This window comes from Labrus mixtus, chromosome 15 (genome assembly GCF_963584025.1).
Source record: "Labrus mixtus chromosome 15, fLabMix1.1, whole genome shotgun sequence".
Lineage (NCBI taxonomy): Eukaryota > Metazoa > Chordata > Actinopteri > Labriformes > Labridae > Labrus > Labrus mixtus.
The window spans coordinates 28,237,285-28,253,282 of record NC_083626.1 but is presented as its reverse complement, the minus strand read 5'-3'; the positions used below and the strand labels follow the sequence as shown (position 1 = coordinate 28,253,282).

Here is a 15,998-nt window from a genome sequence, read left to right as displayed (position 1 = left end):
AAAAATTATACTAAGTGCAAGTAGGCTTAAGTGGATTGTATTCTATTCTTCTATGTATCCAGAATTCTGCTGCTCGCCTTCTCACAGCCTCCTGCACCTGTGACCACAAAACAGGGCTTTGTATTTTGTATCTATTTGTATTTATTATTATAACAATAAAACGACGAAAACAATAAAACAAAGAAATGATGTAAAAGAAGGAGGATGAGAGTTGAGATTGTTAGTGGTTGTAGTCCATGTTGAGGAGGTGAGTTTTTAGGGAGTTCTTGGGGGAAGTGAGTGTGTGTGTGGGGGGGTTTCTGATGGTTTTTGGGAGTGAGTCCAGAGAGTGGGATCAGCAATGGAGAAGGCCCTGTCCCCCAGGACTGACGGTTTGTCCTGCAGAGTTTAAATATTTAACTTTATATATAAAATATATATATAATATAAATATATAATTTGTATTTAATTTAATTATTTATTTAATTATGAAAGACTTTATATTTTTATTTAAATATGTATTTAATTATCAAATACTTTATTTATACTTTTATTTAAATAGTTATTTAATTCTCAAAGACTTTATTTATACTTTTATTTAAATATTTATCGCGTGAAAACCGTGATGAGAACGAGGTACGAGCCTCTCCTTCATCTCCTTCATCCTACGTCATGTGACCTCGCTGACGTCACCACCTGCTGTCAGAGAGCTTCCAAAGATGGCGACGACAGGGACGATGCACCTTCAGCACATCTCTGCGTCTTTGGCCGTTTTGCTCGCTTTATTCAGCTTATTAAACTCGGCAAAATGCGACGAGCAGGTGCCGCTTATTCTCTGGACGAGCGAAGGGTGAGAAATGTTGATTTAAATGTGTCTTTTTATCGTGAATTAACGGAGGAGAGGCGGATCTATGGACTGATGGTTTGACGCTCGTTGGAAACCGTTTAGCTAATAACGGTTAGCTGTGGATGTTATTAAATGAACCTTCTCTGATACATTATGAATAATATTCAGTCCATATTATATTCAGTCCCTAACCCTAACCCTATTCTGACGATTTAAATATTGAGAGTGTATCATGATATAATGAATGACAGGTGCCTCATCCTCTCATATTTCAAACTGTTTTTAATTTGTGCTCTGTCGTTTAAAAACAGTTTGATTCATTTGGGTTAATATATAAATCTTTAAATTATTAATATTCTGACTATTTGTGGATTACTAGAGATGTGAATTCAGGTTCTTTTTCAGTGAAACACATTATTTGGCTCACATCTTTCAGGTGTTATTGAATCACCTGTGTGTTATATGGTAATTAAGATTTAATACGACAATAAAAATAATAACAATAAAACTGTGTTAATTTGATAAAGTAAAATATAAGCGCACATACAAATTATAGGTTAGAAAATGTATGACAATTATTCTCATGAAATCCTGGTTTCAGATAAGAAACACTGAAAATGTACAAGATTAATAAGACAAATGTCTTTATTAATATAAAGAACAATGTGTTAGGCCGTGTTCACACTAGACTTCTTTTTTCAACTGCCAGCGCCTTTTTTACATACAAGCCTATGGAAAATGAAAAAGGATGACGCCTTTTCAGTTTAATTATTTCAACTTTTCAGAAAAGCGCTGGGTGACGTCAAGCGCCTTTCTGACAGCTGACCAATCAGGACGAGTAGTAACCTACGTCCCTAGTTACCTGTGCCCAAAAACGGCAAACTTCCACCAGATATGTGTGCATTGCGTGTCCGCTCCGGTCTGTTACGCCGGACAGCTGGAGTACAGAGACAAAGGAGTTTCCGCGGTAATTTAACTGATTCACTCGCGACAGCACGAGATAATACGATGTTCGTGGTATAAAACTCAACAAAAACTTTATAAACACATAAACAAACACACAAACAGTCGTTTTTCTGAACCGTCAAAATGGAGGGTGTTATTCTGAAAATAAACCGGATGTTTTAATGTTGTGTCGGTGTCTGACTTCCCGTCCCGCTTGTTCTTTTCTGTGCTAAATTGATGCGTCATGCTCCGGCGCGGTTGCACCGCAGACTAGATCCCGTTGTTATGGTTACAGAACACGCTCACATAAACGCTCAGAAAGAAGGCAGCGCTTTTTTTCTGAAAAAATAAGTCAAGTGTGAACACAGCCTTAGGTTAGTTGGTCAATACATTTTAAATTATTTATGGACAATTTACCACATTTTTTTATTCATATTTCACCAAAATAATCTTAAAATCTCTTTACCAGCTCTAAACTCTAAAAAGAAACATAAAAATAAAATATCTTTCTCATATTTTTTTTTATACATTTAAGTACAATAAACAACCACAAATAAATATAATCACAATATATAATCTGTGTTTGCACGTTAATGTATTTTTATTGTAGTTTTGTGTGTTTCATCAGGGGAGAGAGCTCTGTTGTTGATTTGTTGTTAGGAGTAAATTGAGTTGAAAATAATTGTGATCTATTAATTATAAGATATTGAAGGTGTTACCTGTAAATGTTGTATAACGGTTTGTCAGATTTTTGTCTATAATCTGAAGATGTCCTCCACCTCTCAGGGTCTCCACATCGACTCAGGCTCCTCCTGCAGCCGGTCACATCGTCGAGCAGCAGCAGCTCTCCTCTTACCTGGAAAAAGCTCTGAATGAAGGCGCCAAAAACGTGGTGCTGTTCCTTCAGGATAAGGTACGCACCCTCGCCCACAGTCACACTAAAGGTTAAAGGTTACTGTGGAAAAAAAGAGTTCATAAGCTGTCAATGTTGGCAAATCAAACCTCTGACCATCAGTCCACTTTATCACTAAACAATTGATCTCCACTGTGAACCCCTAAACTCACGGTAACCATAGTAACAGACAAAAAGACTGTTTGCTGACACCTTTCTGCATTTAAAATACTTTGAATGTATCTTTACAACGATTTAAAACTCTCAATGCTACACATTCTTTGCCCTATAATCTTATCAATCCAACAATCGTTATAAACTGGACTTTTTTAGTGTCTCCATGTAAATTATTGTTTGTTGTTTGTAATTAAATGTCTTCCCTGGTCTCCACCCAGATGAGCATAGAGGACTTCACCATGTATGGAGGAGCTTTTGGAAACAAGCAGGACAGTGTTTACCCCAACCTCGAGGTGAGACGATGTTATCGACTGTTTTTAAATATTATCAAGCTGACACTCTGAATCTGTGTCTGTTCCTGTCTTAAGTAAACATAAAGGAACTAAACAAATCAGACTGAAGTAAAACCTTTAAGTGAATAATAATACGCATGTTTGGTTCACTTGTGCCACAGGCGGCTCTCATGTCCTCGTCCTCCCGTCTGGTCTTACCTGCTGTGTCCTGGCCGGCCTCCAACGCAGTGATTGGTCAGCTGCAGGACCAATTAGAAACGTCCCCTCTGTACATGGACCCCGAGACCCTGAGTCAGCTGAGACTGAACGCCTCCTCTTCCGCCCTGCTGGTGTTCAGGCTGCCGTACGGCATCGGGTACGTACACCAGACGCACATTGAGAGAGAGGAAGTGAGAGTTTGTCAGGAGTTACACACTTTAGTACGTCAGGCCGTATACTGGGATTAATAACATCTAGCAAAAGGATTTAAAAAGTAAGTTGATGTTAGTGCAACCCGCCCCTTTGACCTCTTAATGACCTTTAGCAGCACAGTAGTTTCGGCTGTGTTTTGATGGATTATACATTTAGATTTACAAGCATCATAGTGAGCGGATTAAAGGGACCTGGACTCCTCCCCCCACCCCTTCCTACAAATGTAAAAAATACCTGTAGAGTACTCTAATTAATTAAAATACTCCAGTTTACACATTGTTATTGTCATCCTTTTGTGAGATTATGATAGATAACTGAAAAACCAAAGGCGTCAAGGTGTCATGTGGGTCTTCTCAGAGCTATGAAGTAGTCAAAGGTTTGACAAATCTGTTTGAGCAGCCGACTACAGAAACAAACTTAGGTTTAAAAAGGGCTCATAAAAGAGCAGCAGAACCTTCCTGGATCATAAATGTTGATACATTTGATTATAAATGCACTGAGAGAGTGCTGACAAAGATGGACGAGCGTGCAGGATTCAGATTTTTCTGTGATTGCCTTTTTTAAATTGATATCTTATTGTTGCCTCTGTTCTCGCAGGGCTGATCTGATGTCTGCAAAAGAGATTCTCAGTGGAAACGGTGAGTGTGCCGTGTAATCCGTCAATCCTTAAAGTGTCTGCGTTCATTATTCTCCTCGTGTATTCTGGCTCCTCCTCCTTTTAACCCTTCGCCTTCCTCTTCATGGATATAACATGAAGATTTTTTTCACTTTCTTTGCATGTAGAAGTTAACTCGTAGATGTTACGCTAATAGCTGCAATATTGTTTTTCAGATGAGGTGATTGGTCAAGTGATGAGTATCATGAAGAGCCAGTCTGTCCCGTACACGGCCATTTACACGGCCCTGCGTCCCTCCAGGGTGAGCTGACGTGTTATCCATCATGTTAATACACATTTAGAACGAGTCGACTCTGCTGCAGTTTGAAACGTGTTTTATGATGAACTTGTTCCTTACAGGAGGCGGCGTCTCTCTCTATGGAAGCCGGCCAGGGCGGAGGTCGCTCTCTGCTGCAGTACAGAGGAGGATACAGGGACAGGGAGAGGGAGAGGGAGAGGCAGCGCAAGGTCAAGGAGAGACCCGGGGTCTACGGACCCGTGGAATTTAAGGTGGAGTTAATTTGATTGCTGCCTCGCTTTTGTCTCATCAGAAAAGTTGAATGACAGTAAAAACATGCAGGAGTGCCAGAGTCACCTCCTCTCTCTCTTTACAGGAGGGAGATGAAACCTGCATCCTCCTGTGGGCCAAAAGCCTGTCCGTGAAGATCCTTCGGAGCGGTACGTGGGAGGAGCATGATCTGACCCCGTCGACCTTCGGGGAGGGTGTCAGCCCGAAACTCCACGGCTCGAGCTGCGACAAAACCAAAGCCAGGTAGTCAACACCATGGAAAGCAAACTGTTGGAAGCCTTTGTTTGAATAATCAACTCTAACACTCATGACCTCATATTTAAATGACACGTTGTGTTAACTCTTGAGCACTAGGGGGCAGTCTTGATCTGGCTGCAGGAACTTGTTGTTTGCCTACATGTGTTTAAATTCATCTTAAACAAATACAATTATTATCAACATGATCTGACCACAGGAAGCCACAAGCGATCAATCTTTGCTGAATTCTGTTTGAATTTAATCCGAGTGAAACCATAAAAAATAGATCAAATCTTCAATGATCTTCAGGCTGTTCAGATGTGAGGCATTAGAAGAAACATTAAAAGTATATGAGATGTAGTACAGCCTCTTCCAGTAGGCGGCGCTGTATTTACAAAATAAATTGACTAGGGTGGATGTGATCAGGCCAGGACTGTCATCAGTCATGTGAAAATTAAAGAATATCTGACATCTTGTATGGGAGGTAGTTCTTCCTCCGTGCACTAGGGGGCGCAAAATCATTATTTTGAATGTGAGGACTTCTCTTCTTTTCTTCTTTGTTTGTAGTAAAGATTTGTTGTGTTTTTGATTGTTGGATTGACTAAAGGAGCATTTTAACAAGTTGATCTGGTCTCTTAGAAAATGTGATAAACATATATATACATATATTTTTGTTTATTCAGATGATTTAATCATCCAGGTCATGATAGGCTAAAGACTAAACTGTAAACTGTGTCTGCTGACTTGATTGCGGTTTGACTTCTCTTGGTCTTTGTTTTGTTTTCTATTTTACTTTTGTGTTCTTCAAACTTACCGTGCCATCAGAGTTCTTTCAACCTGATATTGTTCAGTCGGACTTTGTTAGTCCTGAATCTCACAGTGTGATCAAATATTGACAGTCTGTGGTTCTTTGCAGGTTGGTTCTGAACTACGAGAACGTCCTCGGCCACCGCAGCTTCAAACTGATGTGAGTTCATCTCAGTTTACAGAGTACCATACAAACCATCGTCTCCTCCTGTCCCCTTAAACCTGTTGAACTTTCTGGATCGTGTCCGTTTGTCTTTCCAGGTTTGCTATGAGTCAGCGTCACTACAAAGTGTCTGCACGCCGCTGGTTCACACTGGACGCCGTGGAGCTCGAGTACGACGGGACCAAAGCCACATTTAACGGCAGCAGACACATCTACGCTCCTGCTGAGTACTCGTACCGCTGCGAGTCCGTCACCAACTTCCGCTGGCCCCTTCTGACCCCGCGCACATCCAAAGATCCATCCAACCAGTGGAGGGTCTCTTTTGAGGACTTTCAGGTCAGATTATCCGTGTGATACCATTTTATTTATCGTCTGAAATAATAACGATACGATTCTATTTTGACCCTCTGAGACATAAAGATTACAGAGACTTAAAAACACTCACTTCCTCTCATTCCTTCGCTCCACAGATCCAGGGCTTTAACGTGAGCAGCAGTGAGTTCTCGTATGCCAGCGACTGTGCGGGCTTCTTCTCTCCCGGTATCTGGATGGGTCTGATAACCAGTCTCCTCATGGTCCTGGTCCTCACCTACGGCCTGCACATGATCATGCAGCTCCGTACCATGGACCGCTTCGACGACCCCAAGGGCCCCGCCATCTCTGTGCCCCAGACAGAGTAGTAACACACACACACACACACACACACACACACGTACACCAAAACCCTGTTTCCACCAAGCGGTCCTGTTTGGTTCAGTACAGTTTGGTATGGTTACCCCTGATCTTGTGTTTCCACAGCCATCATATCCTAACTTGGTAGGTGGGGCGGTGAGCCTGATGGCTTTAGGGTCGGATGGTTACCCTGAAAACCCCAACAGAAGGGAAGCAAAAAAGTAGGATGGTACAGATCGGTTATTTTGATACCATTTCCAACTTTTGACCCTGGAAATGCCAATAAATGTGTACCGTACCAAACCGGACCGAACTGGACCGCTTGGGAACGGGGCTTTGGTTACATCATCTTCACTCCTTTCCTCCTCTCTCTCCCTCAAACGCTCCTCTTCCTGCTGAATGCCTCCTTCCCTTTACATTCCTCCTCCTGTTCATCTGTAGTTGGGCATTTTGCAGAATAATTAGTGATGTGTGCAGAAAAAGGGTTTAGTCATCACTGTGTATGTGACGGTTCAGATATGTGAATCCTGGGACTGAAGAAACAAGTTTGTGTCTCTCGTGTTGAAGCATTACATTTCGTTTAACGATCAAAGCCGTCCTCAAAGTCTCCTACCATCTCAAACATGTTGTCGTGTTGGTGAAGAGCTAATGTTGGACAGAAATGGAAATCCAGAGAGACGTTGGGCAATACTTCAACAACAATAAAAAACAATATATTTGATTACCCATCAGTTATCTTCTGTTAGAATACGGCTAACAATAGCATCAACCCGTCCTCAGCTGTTTGAAAGTGTAGCATGATACTGATCCTAGCTAACAGTGCAGTAAGGTTGATGCTAAGGCTAGGTTAGCTGTTAGAGCGTTCCATCAATTCCCAGCCAACTTAGGTTGTCAAAATGTTCAATACTACTTTTTGATTCAACATGGTTTTAAACGATATAATCTCTTTTTGTTTTGTAAATAATAGTATAAAACACCTCAAACCATATCTGTTATTTTAAGAACAAACATGTTGACGGTGTTTTTGTGTATAATTTCGACTAGAGCCCGACCGATTAATCCACCAGCCGATAATATAGGCCGATATTATCGTATCAAGTGACTAGCGGTATCGGCCCCAGAAATCTCATATCGGTCTGGCCCTACTTGACTGAGTGCCGGAGTTTGCCTGCATTTTTTAAAACAGGAAATGATTCAGTATTGTCTGCTTAAGACTTCCTTCTGTTGCCGTGGGATTGAAACAGGTTTCGATATCTGTTGTTTTATATTAGAATCATATCAAAGGAGGTGATAGTGAAATCAAAAATAAGAAATTAAGGGACAAAACATAATAAATATGAACCCAACAACCACCTTGTACTAAGTCTTCTCCAGAGGTCGCACCCTGAGTGACCCAGCGTCCCTCCCGATTCTCAGGTTCTCGATCATTCGAGGAAATAGACATTTCTGGCCACGTGGATGAAATGTATCTCTTATTCTAATCCATATGGTTAAAGGAGATTTTGGGGGGTATGGGGTAAATCTTTCAGAACATGTAGCGCTGATCCACCAGAGGCGCAGACTTGGGGTTCAGTTGTCAGGCTGATGTGGAAAAATGTCGTCCGTGAAAGGGTTACGATTGTACATAACTAAAGTTACTCATATTGAAATGCTATTTATTGATGGAACTACTTTTTGTGTGTTTACATTTGTGTTTGTGAGTTAAAGTGAAACGATGTAGCTGTTGAATGAAGGATGTTCGATGAGTCATATCATGGCATAACGTTAACCTCCAGTATTTGCCATCGCAGAGCAAAGGGATGAAAGGGACCACTCAGATATACAGCGTCAAAAAATTAACACATTTCCAGCTGTTTGTGATTTTACCTTCGTGGTCGTTTCACACAAACATGAGCTTAAGATGTTTTTTTTTTTATTTGGAACTATGTTTGTTTTTTCTGTTAAAGTTATCATGAATAGGAGGCGGACTTTTAAATCTGATGTGCACTAAAATACACTCAATGTGAACTATTTATTTTTGTTTATTTTATGTTGTTGTTTGTAGTGGATATGAAATGTGAGGTCCTGATTATGGTCCTGTGTCGTGCTGCTGCTGCTGTGACCCCAATAAAACATCTGTGAGAAAGTTCTTTGTTTGGTTTGAATCTGTTACGGACAAAACTGCAAGCTAGCTGGTAGTCCATCATACACATCTTATTTACTAAAGTTTATTTTTGTGGAGGGACAGGACATTCGTAAAGAGGGGGGAAAAGAGAGAGTCAGGAATGACCTGCGGGAAAACACATCCTCTACTACTTCCTCTTAGCATTGGGGCACAAAAACTAACCACTTGGCCCCAGACCCACCACTGATGTATCTCATACAATCATCCACTAGTAAGGTTTAAAAGCACAAACAACTTTTACTCCAAAAGTGTCACAAGGAGATGATACTAGTCAAGCCTCCACGCTGATCCCAGCTCACTGAGCGAAATGCACAACTCTCTTAAAGCAACAGTAACTTAAAGGAAGACTGTGTGACATGTTCCACATAAATAAATCATTAAGTCTGTCCTGTGTAAATGTGTCTCTGAGTCATGACTGTCTACAATGAGGGAGAAGCTCGAGTCCCGCTGGCTGTGTTGTTGTCAGAGCCGTGTTTACATGGACGGGACGGCCGGCTCCTCCCCTTGTGTATAAAAGCTGTTTTAGTCAAGAACTAGAGAGAAGAAGAAGAACATACTCACTGATTATTTGGATGTTAGTAAGAGTTTTTAGATCACGCTCATTCTGTGTCAGTTTACATGAAATGTGAAGCTACGAGCTAACTAAAGAGCGCTAACATTAGCATGCTAACACAACAATGTGAAGCTACGAGCTAACTAAAGAGCGCTAGCATTAGCATGCTAACACAACAATGTGAAGCTACGAGCTAACTAAAGAGCGCTAGCATTAGCATGCTAACACAACAATGTGAAGCTACGAGCTAACTAAAGAGCGCTAACATTAGCATGCTAACACAACAATGTGAAGCTACAAGCTAACTAAAGAGCGCTAACATTAGCATGCTAACACAACAATGTGAAGCTACGAGCTAACTAAAGAGCGCTAGCATTAGCATGCTAACACAACAATGTGAAGCTACGAGCTAACTAAAGAGCGCTAGCATTAGCATGCTAACACAACAATGTGAAGCTACGAGCTAACTAAAGAGCGCTAACATTAGCATGCTAACACAACAATGCAGCTCAAGTGGCCAGAAGTTTGTTTTGGTTTCATGCTGGAGCTCAAGGGCGACACCTACTGGATCAGAAAGCCGCACATTCTTTCTTCAAAGCAAATACTTAAATACAAAAAATCAATGAAATGGCCAATAAAACATGTTCAAGACTAAATCCATAAAAACATGTTTGATCCATTGAACATTTTTCTTATTCAAAAACCACACACAGCTAACTGACTCTAAATGTTTATTTACTGGGAACATCATTAAAAGTCTGAAGATAAGAAATACAAGAAGCCAGTCTCTTGCCTCATTCATGTTTTATTGACGATTGAAAGGTTCAGTTTGACTTCAGAAACATATCAAGAGACAACTCTCTGCAAGGGTAGAAAGTAAAGGTCAAATCTGAAAAAGCAGATTCATCAGGCAACAGACAAAAAGACACGTCAGAAAAAGAGGAGCGGACTTAACGTCTGACATCCTGATATGAGGTCATAACAATTAAATATAAAGTGAGATCAGTTTAAGGGGCATCTTTTCTGACACCTCTCTTGTTATTGCAAACGGAGACTGAAGATATTTTGCCGAAATGTTTGGAAGAATAATCGTAACTTCATCTCGTTCACACAGGATCTGCAAAAAGACAGAAAACAAATTCATGTTAGAGGAGAACAAAATCGAGAGCGGTACAGAAAATTAGAAAATATTTAAGGAAGAGGAAAATGTGGAGGAGGGAGATTTTTCTTTAAATTTGGCATTTTATGAATAAAGTAGGAATGTCAAGAATAAAACTAAAATCTAAAGGTCCAATCAGTGAGCTGTGTAGAGAGTGAGATGATAAAGGTATCTTACTATCTGATCATTAAGGAAACATGTTGAAGTGCTGGCTTCTCTGACAACAATGCAGCAGTCAGTATGTCCTCCTTCTAACTTTAGATTCTGCTCCTGAATGCTCTGGATTTGTTTGGACCAGAGAAGGTAGGCACTTTTAAGACACACCCCCACACGGCCGTTTTGGACGCCCCTCGGTTTGTCAGATATGAGAGCAGTTATCAGGTCAACAGGTGTTGCAGCGATGGAAGCGGGTCAAGAGAAGTGGTTCAGATAGAAGTGATTGTACCCGACCTAAAAAGCCTCTGCATGTTTCTAATAAGCTCCACGAGCAGAAACGTGCTCAAACTAGGATCAATATTGGAGATGCTTTTGAAAAATGGAGAGAGGTTAGAACACAGAAAGGTTTACAGACCCATGCAGAGCTGGATAAACACTGAAGCTTCAGTGAAGAGGGGGCGGGGGGGGGACAGCTCTCTATGATGTTTAGAATTTAGACTGCAGTACCCGTTTTAACCACTAGGGGTCAGAGTTACATATCCCTCCTCTGAATAACTTGCCAATCTAATCAATGTGTTCCTTTTCACTTGAGGCTAACATGAACATGTGAGTAGCTTACATAGACAGGTGTAGGCCACCTCCAGGTACTTGTAGGTGCCGTAACAGGGATCTCCAAACTCTGCGTTGCTCGCTCGGATAGTGCAGCTGTTTTTTCCGTTACACCTGTGGGTGCAGAGTGATGAGCGTGAATCACAGGTGGAAATAAGAGGGAGCAAGATGTATGAAATCTGCAGTGAGTTTGAGTCATGGAGAGTGAGCAGCTGTACCTTTCAGCCACTCTGCTCACAGCCTTGGAGCAGTAGATATTTTGGAGTTCATTGACTGGACGCTGGAAAGAGCACACGGAGCTGTCGAGGCGTCCGTAATGAGCCCCGTACAAAGATATCACCTGACCGACATCTGACAGAAAGAGGAGGAGCTGTGAGTTTAAAATGAATGTTCTTGTGTCTGTCGTGATGAAGTTATCAGAAGTGGAAGTGATCTCACCACAACGTAGGTCTGCAAAAGATTCCTCGCAAACGACCTGGCGAACTGTGAGAGGAACATCGGGCGGGTTAGACATCAACACTTTGAAGGACGTTAACACTGTAACGAGCCCATCAGTCAGCGCTCTCTCAAGTTACCGTCTTTAAACCCCCAACTGACAAAAAAACCTTCTAAGTATGAAATTCATGCTCTACTTGTTTTTAAGTAGCATTTTAAATGAAGAATGTGCGACTTTTTGATCCAGTAGGTGTCGCAACTTGTCCTTTGCTCGAGCTGCAATTGCCTGTGGCCTCTAGTTTTGGGCCCTATGTTCCCACATTTCTAGGACATTTTTAAAATTAGGTCTTGTGTTCCTACATTTCCCTTCAATTTAAGCCCTATCCTCCCACAAGATGTTTTGGAAGCACTTTATAGTAAATGGGAACTGCACTGCAAACTCTGGTTTGCGTCCAGTTGCTGCGCTTCATTCAACCGATCTGATCGGAAGCTAGTCCATGCAAGGCCTCTGTGCTACTTAGTTTAGTTTGTTTATTTAAAAGGACAATGTGCACTTACATTAAATGTTTGCAATAAACAAAGAGATGGGCGCACCAGATTTAGCTAAAAGCTTCAGTCCATCTGTAGTCCAGTGATACTGGATGATAGGTTGGGTGTAATTGGTGACCAAATTGGGAGGAAGGGGGATAAAATCTGATACAAATTCATGAAAAAGGAAATGTGGGAACATAGGCACGCTCCCCTATTTTTGTGTTAGCAGGCTAATGTTAGCTCTCTTTAGTTAGCTTGTAGCTGGTCTAAAAGTCATGTTTGATCCCCCAAGTGTCAGTGAGATGTTCCCATGTCAAATCCCATGTTTTTAAAATCAGTTCAGATTTGAACATCGTCTGGAGTGTAGCCGGGCTAAGTCCACATTCATGATGTGTTACTACATTTCAATCCCTGAGTATTCGCCTGTCACCACTTCACTATGTCACATTGTCTTTCATGGTGACATCATGTTTTCCACCTTTCCAAGCATCAAACATCTAGAATTAAAAAAATGAATAAAAATGAGCTGATTCTCTCCTTTTTCTTCAGACGACCAAAACTTAGATATAATCATCAAGCGTGGGCAGGGTTTTGTTTTTTAATTGGTTCCTTTTGCAAACAATCAGTATATTGGAACAACTAATGTATCTTAAAGGTGTGACTGACTTGCTGGGAAGCAGGTGAAGTTGGTCTGCAGGTATTTGGAGATGCCGTAGCAGGGATCGGAGAATCGGACGACTTCTGAGCTTAGTTCACAAACTTTTTTTCCATCACACCTACAAGAAACAATCATGGTTATAAACTAAAACAGGAAGAGACTCGCTTTCAAGCATCTTCATTCAAAGTGCAGGTTATAGTGATGAGTGTTTGTACAAAGTGTGATATCAGAGGTCAATTTCCTGTCTGCTCTTTCATTATATTTCAGGTTTCCATGTCGTGTACACAGAGACGGCACTGATTCCTCAATCTTTTGGTTCAAGGAGGAAAGTCTATGACTCAATAACTCTGTGATTAATTAAAATAAAATCTGGGGAAAATATTTCCTGTTTATTAATGACACTAACATTTTTACTCATCTCACACAACGAAGGCATGCTCCTAAAATTGGAGGGTCTCATGAGGCCGGCCGTGTTATAAAAGGCAAAAACAGTCTGACGCTAATTTTGAAAATGTATTATGACCAAAACCAATTAAAAACATTTCAATAAAAATAAATCTTTTGAGGAATAGATCAATAAATTAAAGAAATGTGAAACATACGGTCCTTAGACCATTTCCTGGTCATGAGGAGTAGTTAGGAAGCTTTCTCTTCGGGGGCACGAGGGTTAAACGACATTTTGAAAGCTGGATTTTTAAATGATAACCAAGCGACAAACTCCAGTGTAGAAAAATGAAGCCAATCCAGAAATGCAAAATAACTGCAGTTCCTCGAGTGTCCACTTGAGGCTGGTTACAAAAGTGGGGAATCCCCATTAGGTCCCATGATAAAAATGTCCATTACAGCAGAAATCAACACTAAACAGCGGAGAGGGAGGCTTTTTTAAAATAACTTATCTGTTGTTTTTTATTCAAGCTAAGCGTCATTGGTTAATTTGCATGGTTGTGGGGCGTGGTTGAGTTGATTGACAGGTGATGTTGTGCGTGTTGTAGGTGTTCTGGATGAGGCTGAAGTCGTCCGTCTCTAGATGGATCGATTTCAGATTGAGCCAGAATTTCCAATATGGCGACTGCCATCATTTGGCTTCCCTAACGCCTCTTCAGAAACCAATGGGTGACTGACACTACGTCTATATCTTATACACTCTATGATTATAACAGAAAACTGTAACATTTTTCAGATTCTGCTTTTCAGGAAGAGAATAAGAACTCTTCCAGCTTGTAGTTTAAATGAGTTGTTTTGGGGTTTTTGGGGTCCATACCTCCTCTTGAGGACATCCACAGTCCCCCGCTGAGAGCACTGTGTGTTGGCGAGCTGCTGAGGAGACCGACCTTCACTGCACGTCTCTCTGTTCAAACGTCCATACAGAGCTTCCTGCACAATGATCACTCCACTCTCTGTAACACGGATACAACACAAGATCAGAGTCGCAATATTTATGAAACCAGGCGATATAAAGATAATCCTTTAAGATTATATAAAATACAGTATTCTGCGATTGCTTCATTTTTTTGACACCATGATGCTTCATCCTCACCACAGCGCTCTGATATCACACTTTGACTTGTTATAGTATTGTCATCACAGTTTTCAAGAGTTTAAACGTTGTCTCTGTGAATGTATAAAGCTTTATGTTCTTCTTCTCACCACAGCTTAGATGTTGAACACTGACGCTGTCGTCACATACGGTGAGACTCTCTGTGGAAACACCTAAAACAAATATGAGTTCAGTATGAGTTCAGGTATTTTACAAATAAATATTGACATGCATGCAGATAAATATTTACCTTCTGTCATCAGTGAACATGTTACTGCAAGCACTGAAAGAAAATAAATACCGCAGTCAAACTGTGTGACCTGTTGAGTTTACATAACCAGAGATCAACTGATCAATTAATGAACAACAAGAAGACTGTAAGGATGTTAAGATAAAAACAAAGCAACAATGTAAGACAATAATAATAAAAACTCAAGACAGTTGAGTTTTTCTTGGCGGCTTAATTGGTGTGATGTTGAGTTCAGGGCAGAGGGGAAGAACCCGATCAGATGGCCCTTTGTGGCCTTTTTTATTTTATTACAGGATTAATCTGTAACTCTGACACCTAGTGTTTAAAATGAGTACTGCAGTCTAAATTCTAAACATCATAGAGAGCTGTCTCTCCCCCCCCCCCCTCTAGAGTCCATGCTCACTCAGGTCACCATGTGGTGGACTCTGAAGCTTCAGTGTTTATCCAGCTCTGCATGGGTCTGTAAACCTTTCTGTGTTCTAACCTCTCTCCATTTTTCAAAAGCATCTCCAATATTGATCCTAGTTTGAGCACGTTTCTGCTCGTGGAGCTTATTAGAAACATGCAGAGGCTTTTTAGGTCGGGTACAATCACTTCTATCTGAACCACTTCTCTTGCCCGCTTCCATCGCTGCAACACCTGTTGACCTGATAACTGCTCTCATATCTGACAAACCGAGGAGCGTCCAAAACGGCCGTGTGGGGGGTCGCCTTAAAACCGCCTACCTTCTCTGGTCCAAACAAATCCAGAGCATTCAGGACCAGAATCTAAAGTTAGAAGGAGGACATACTGGCTGCTGCATTGTTGTCAGAGAAGCCAGCACTTCAACATGTTTCCTTAATGATCAGATAGTAAGATACCTTTATCATCTCACTCTCTACACATCTCACTGATTGGACCTTTAACACTCTTACTGAAGTCATACTTGTTTATTTGATTATTGAATGTACAGGTTAATTCTACTTTGAAAGTAAAAGAAAGAAACATATTTAACCTGAAGTCTTGTCTCAATCAAACTTTCTGTCAAAACTAATCTTCATGTTTTATATTTAAGATCGTTTGAGCAGAAATCAAATCTACTTACACAGTGTGCTGCTGAGGCTGAAGAGGAGCATGGTGCTGGTAGAAGGTAAGAAGTGGGACTGATGGCAACTTGAACTCACACCTGTATTTATATTTGTGGGTCAAGGACTGTAAAAAATGAAATGTATTGATAGATTACATATTGACATGACTCAGATGGCTCCATGTCCAGCCGGTTGTAACGCACAACTCGAGCTCGTAAACGACTAATTACCAAAAGGAAATACAGACTCCTGTGGGATTCACAGAAGGAAAC

General features: G+C 40.9%; 2 protein-coding genes across 2 annotated transcripts; one reads left to right on the top strand and one right to left on the bottom strand.

The window, feature by feature from the left end:
- The first annotated feature begins 659 nt into the window (after positions 1-659).
- atp6ap1a (ATPase H+ transporting accessory protein 1a) lies at positions 660-8,735 on the top strand. The gene is made up of 11 exons (XM_061058315.1): positions 660-829; positions 2,558-2,684; positions 3,059-3,133; positions 3,295-3,488; positions 4,142-4,182; positions 4,376-4,461; positions 4,560-4,709; positions 4,814-4,971; positions 5,882-5,932; positions 6,034-6,271; positions 6,406-8,735. Exons 1-11 carry the CDS (start codon positions 699-701, stop codon positions 6,613-6,615), a joined length of 1,461 nt encoding a protein of 486 aa, XP_060914298.1. The 5' UTR covers positions 660-698; the 3' UTR covers positions 6,616-8,735.
- A 1,613-nt stretch (positions 8,736-10,348) lies between these two features.
- Positions 10,349-15,868, bottom strand: LOC132990195 (L-rhamnose-binding lectin SML-like). Its single transcript, XM_061058325.1, has 9 exons — positions 15,744-15,868; positions 14,660-14,692; positions 14,520-14,582; positions 14,134-14,269; positions 12,881-12,990; positions 11,687-11,731; positions 11,467-11,599; positions 11,259-11,362; positions 10,349-10,441 (listed from the first exon to the last, which is right to left on the bottom strand). Exons 1-9 carry the CDS (start codon positions 15,772-15,774, stop codon positions 10,431-10,433), a joined length of 666 nt encoding a protein of 221 aa, XP_060914308.1. The 5' UTR covers positions 15,775-15,868; the 3' UTR covers positions 10,349-10,430.
- Positions 15,869-15,998: the final 130 nt, after the last annotated feature.

Excerpts from the sequence above, each read along its gene's own strand:
- LOC132990195 (XM_061058325.1), bottom strand. The coding sequence starts at position 15,774 with ATGCTCCTCTTCAGCCTCAGCAGCACACTGT. Across the intron at positions 14,583-14,659 it reads ATGTTCACTGATGACAGAAG|GTGTTTCCACAGAGAGTCTC; the intron begins GTAAATATTTAT and ends TATTTGTTTTAG. Across the intron at positions 14,270-14,519 it reads TGTTCAACATCTAAGCTGTG|AGAGTGGAGTGATCATTGTG; the intron begins GTGAGAAGAAGA and ends TCCGTGTTACAG.
- atp6ap1a (XM_061058315.1), top strand. The coding sequence starts at position 699 with ATGGCGACGACAGGGACGATGCACCTTCAGCACATCTCTGCGTCTTTG. Across the intron at positions 3,489-4,141 it reads AGGCTGCCGTACGGCATCGG|GGCTGATCTGATGTCTGCAA; the intron begins GTACGTACACCA and ends CTGTTCTCGCAG. Across the intron at positions 6,272-6,405 it reads TCTCTTTTGAGGACTTTCAG|ATCCAGGGCTTTAACGTGAG; the intron begins GTCAGATTATCC and ends TTCGCTCCACAG.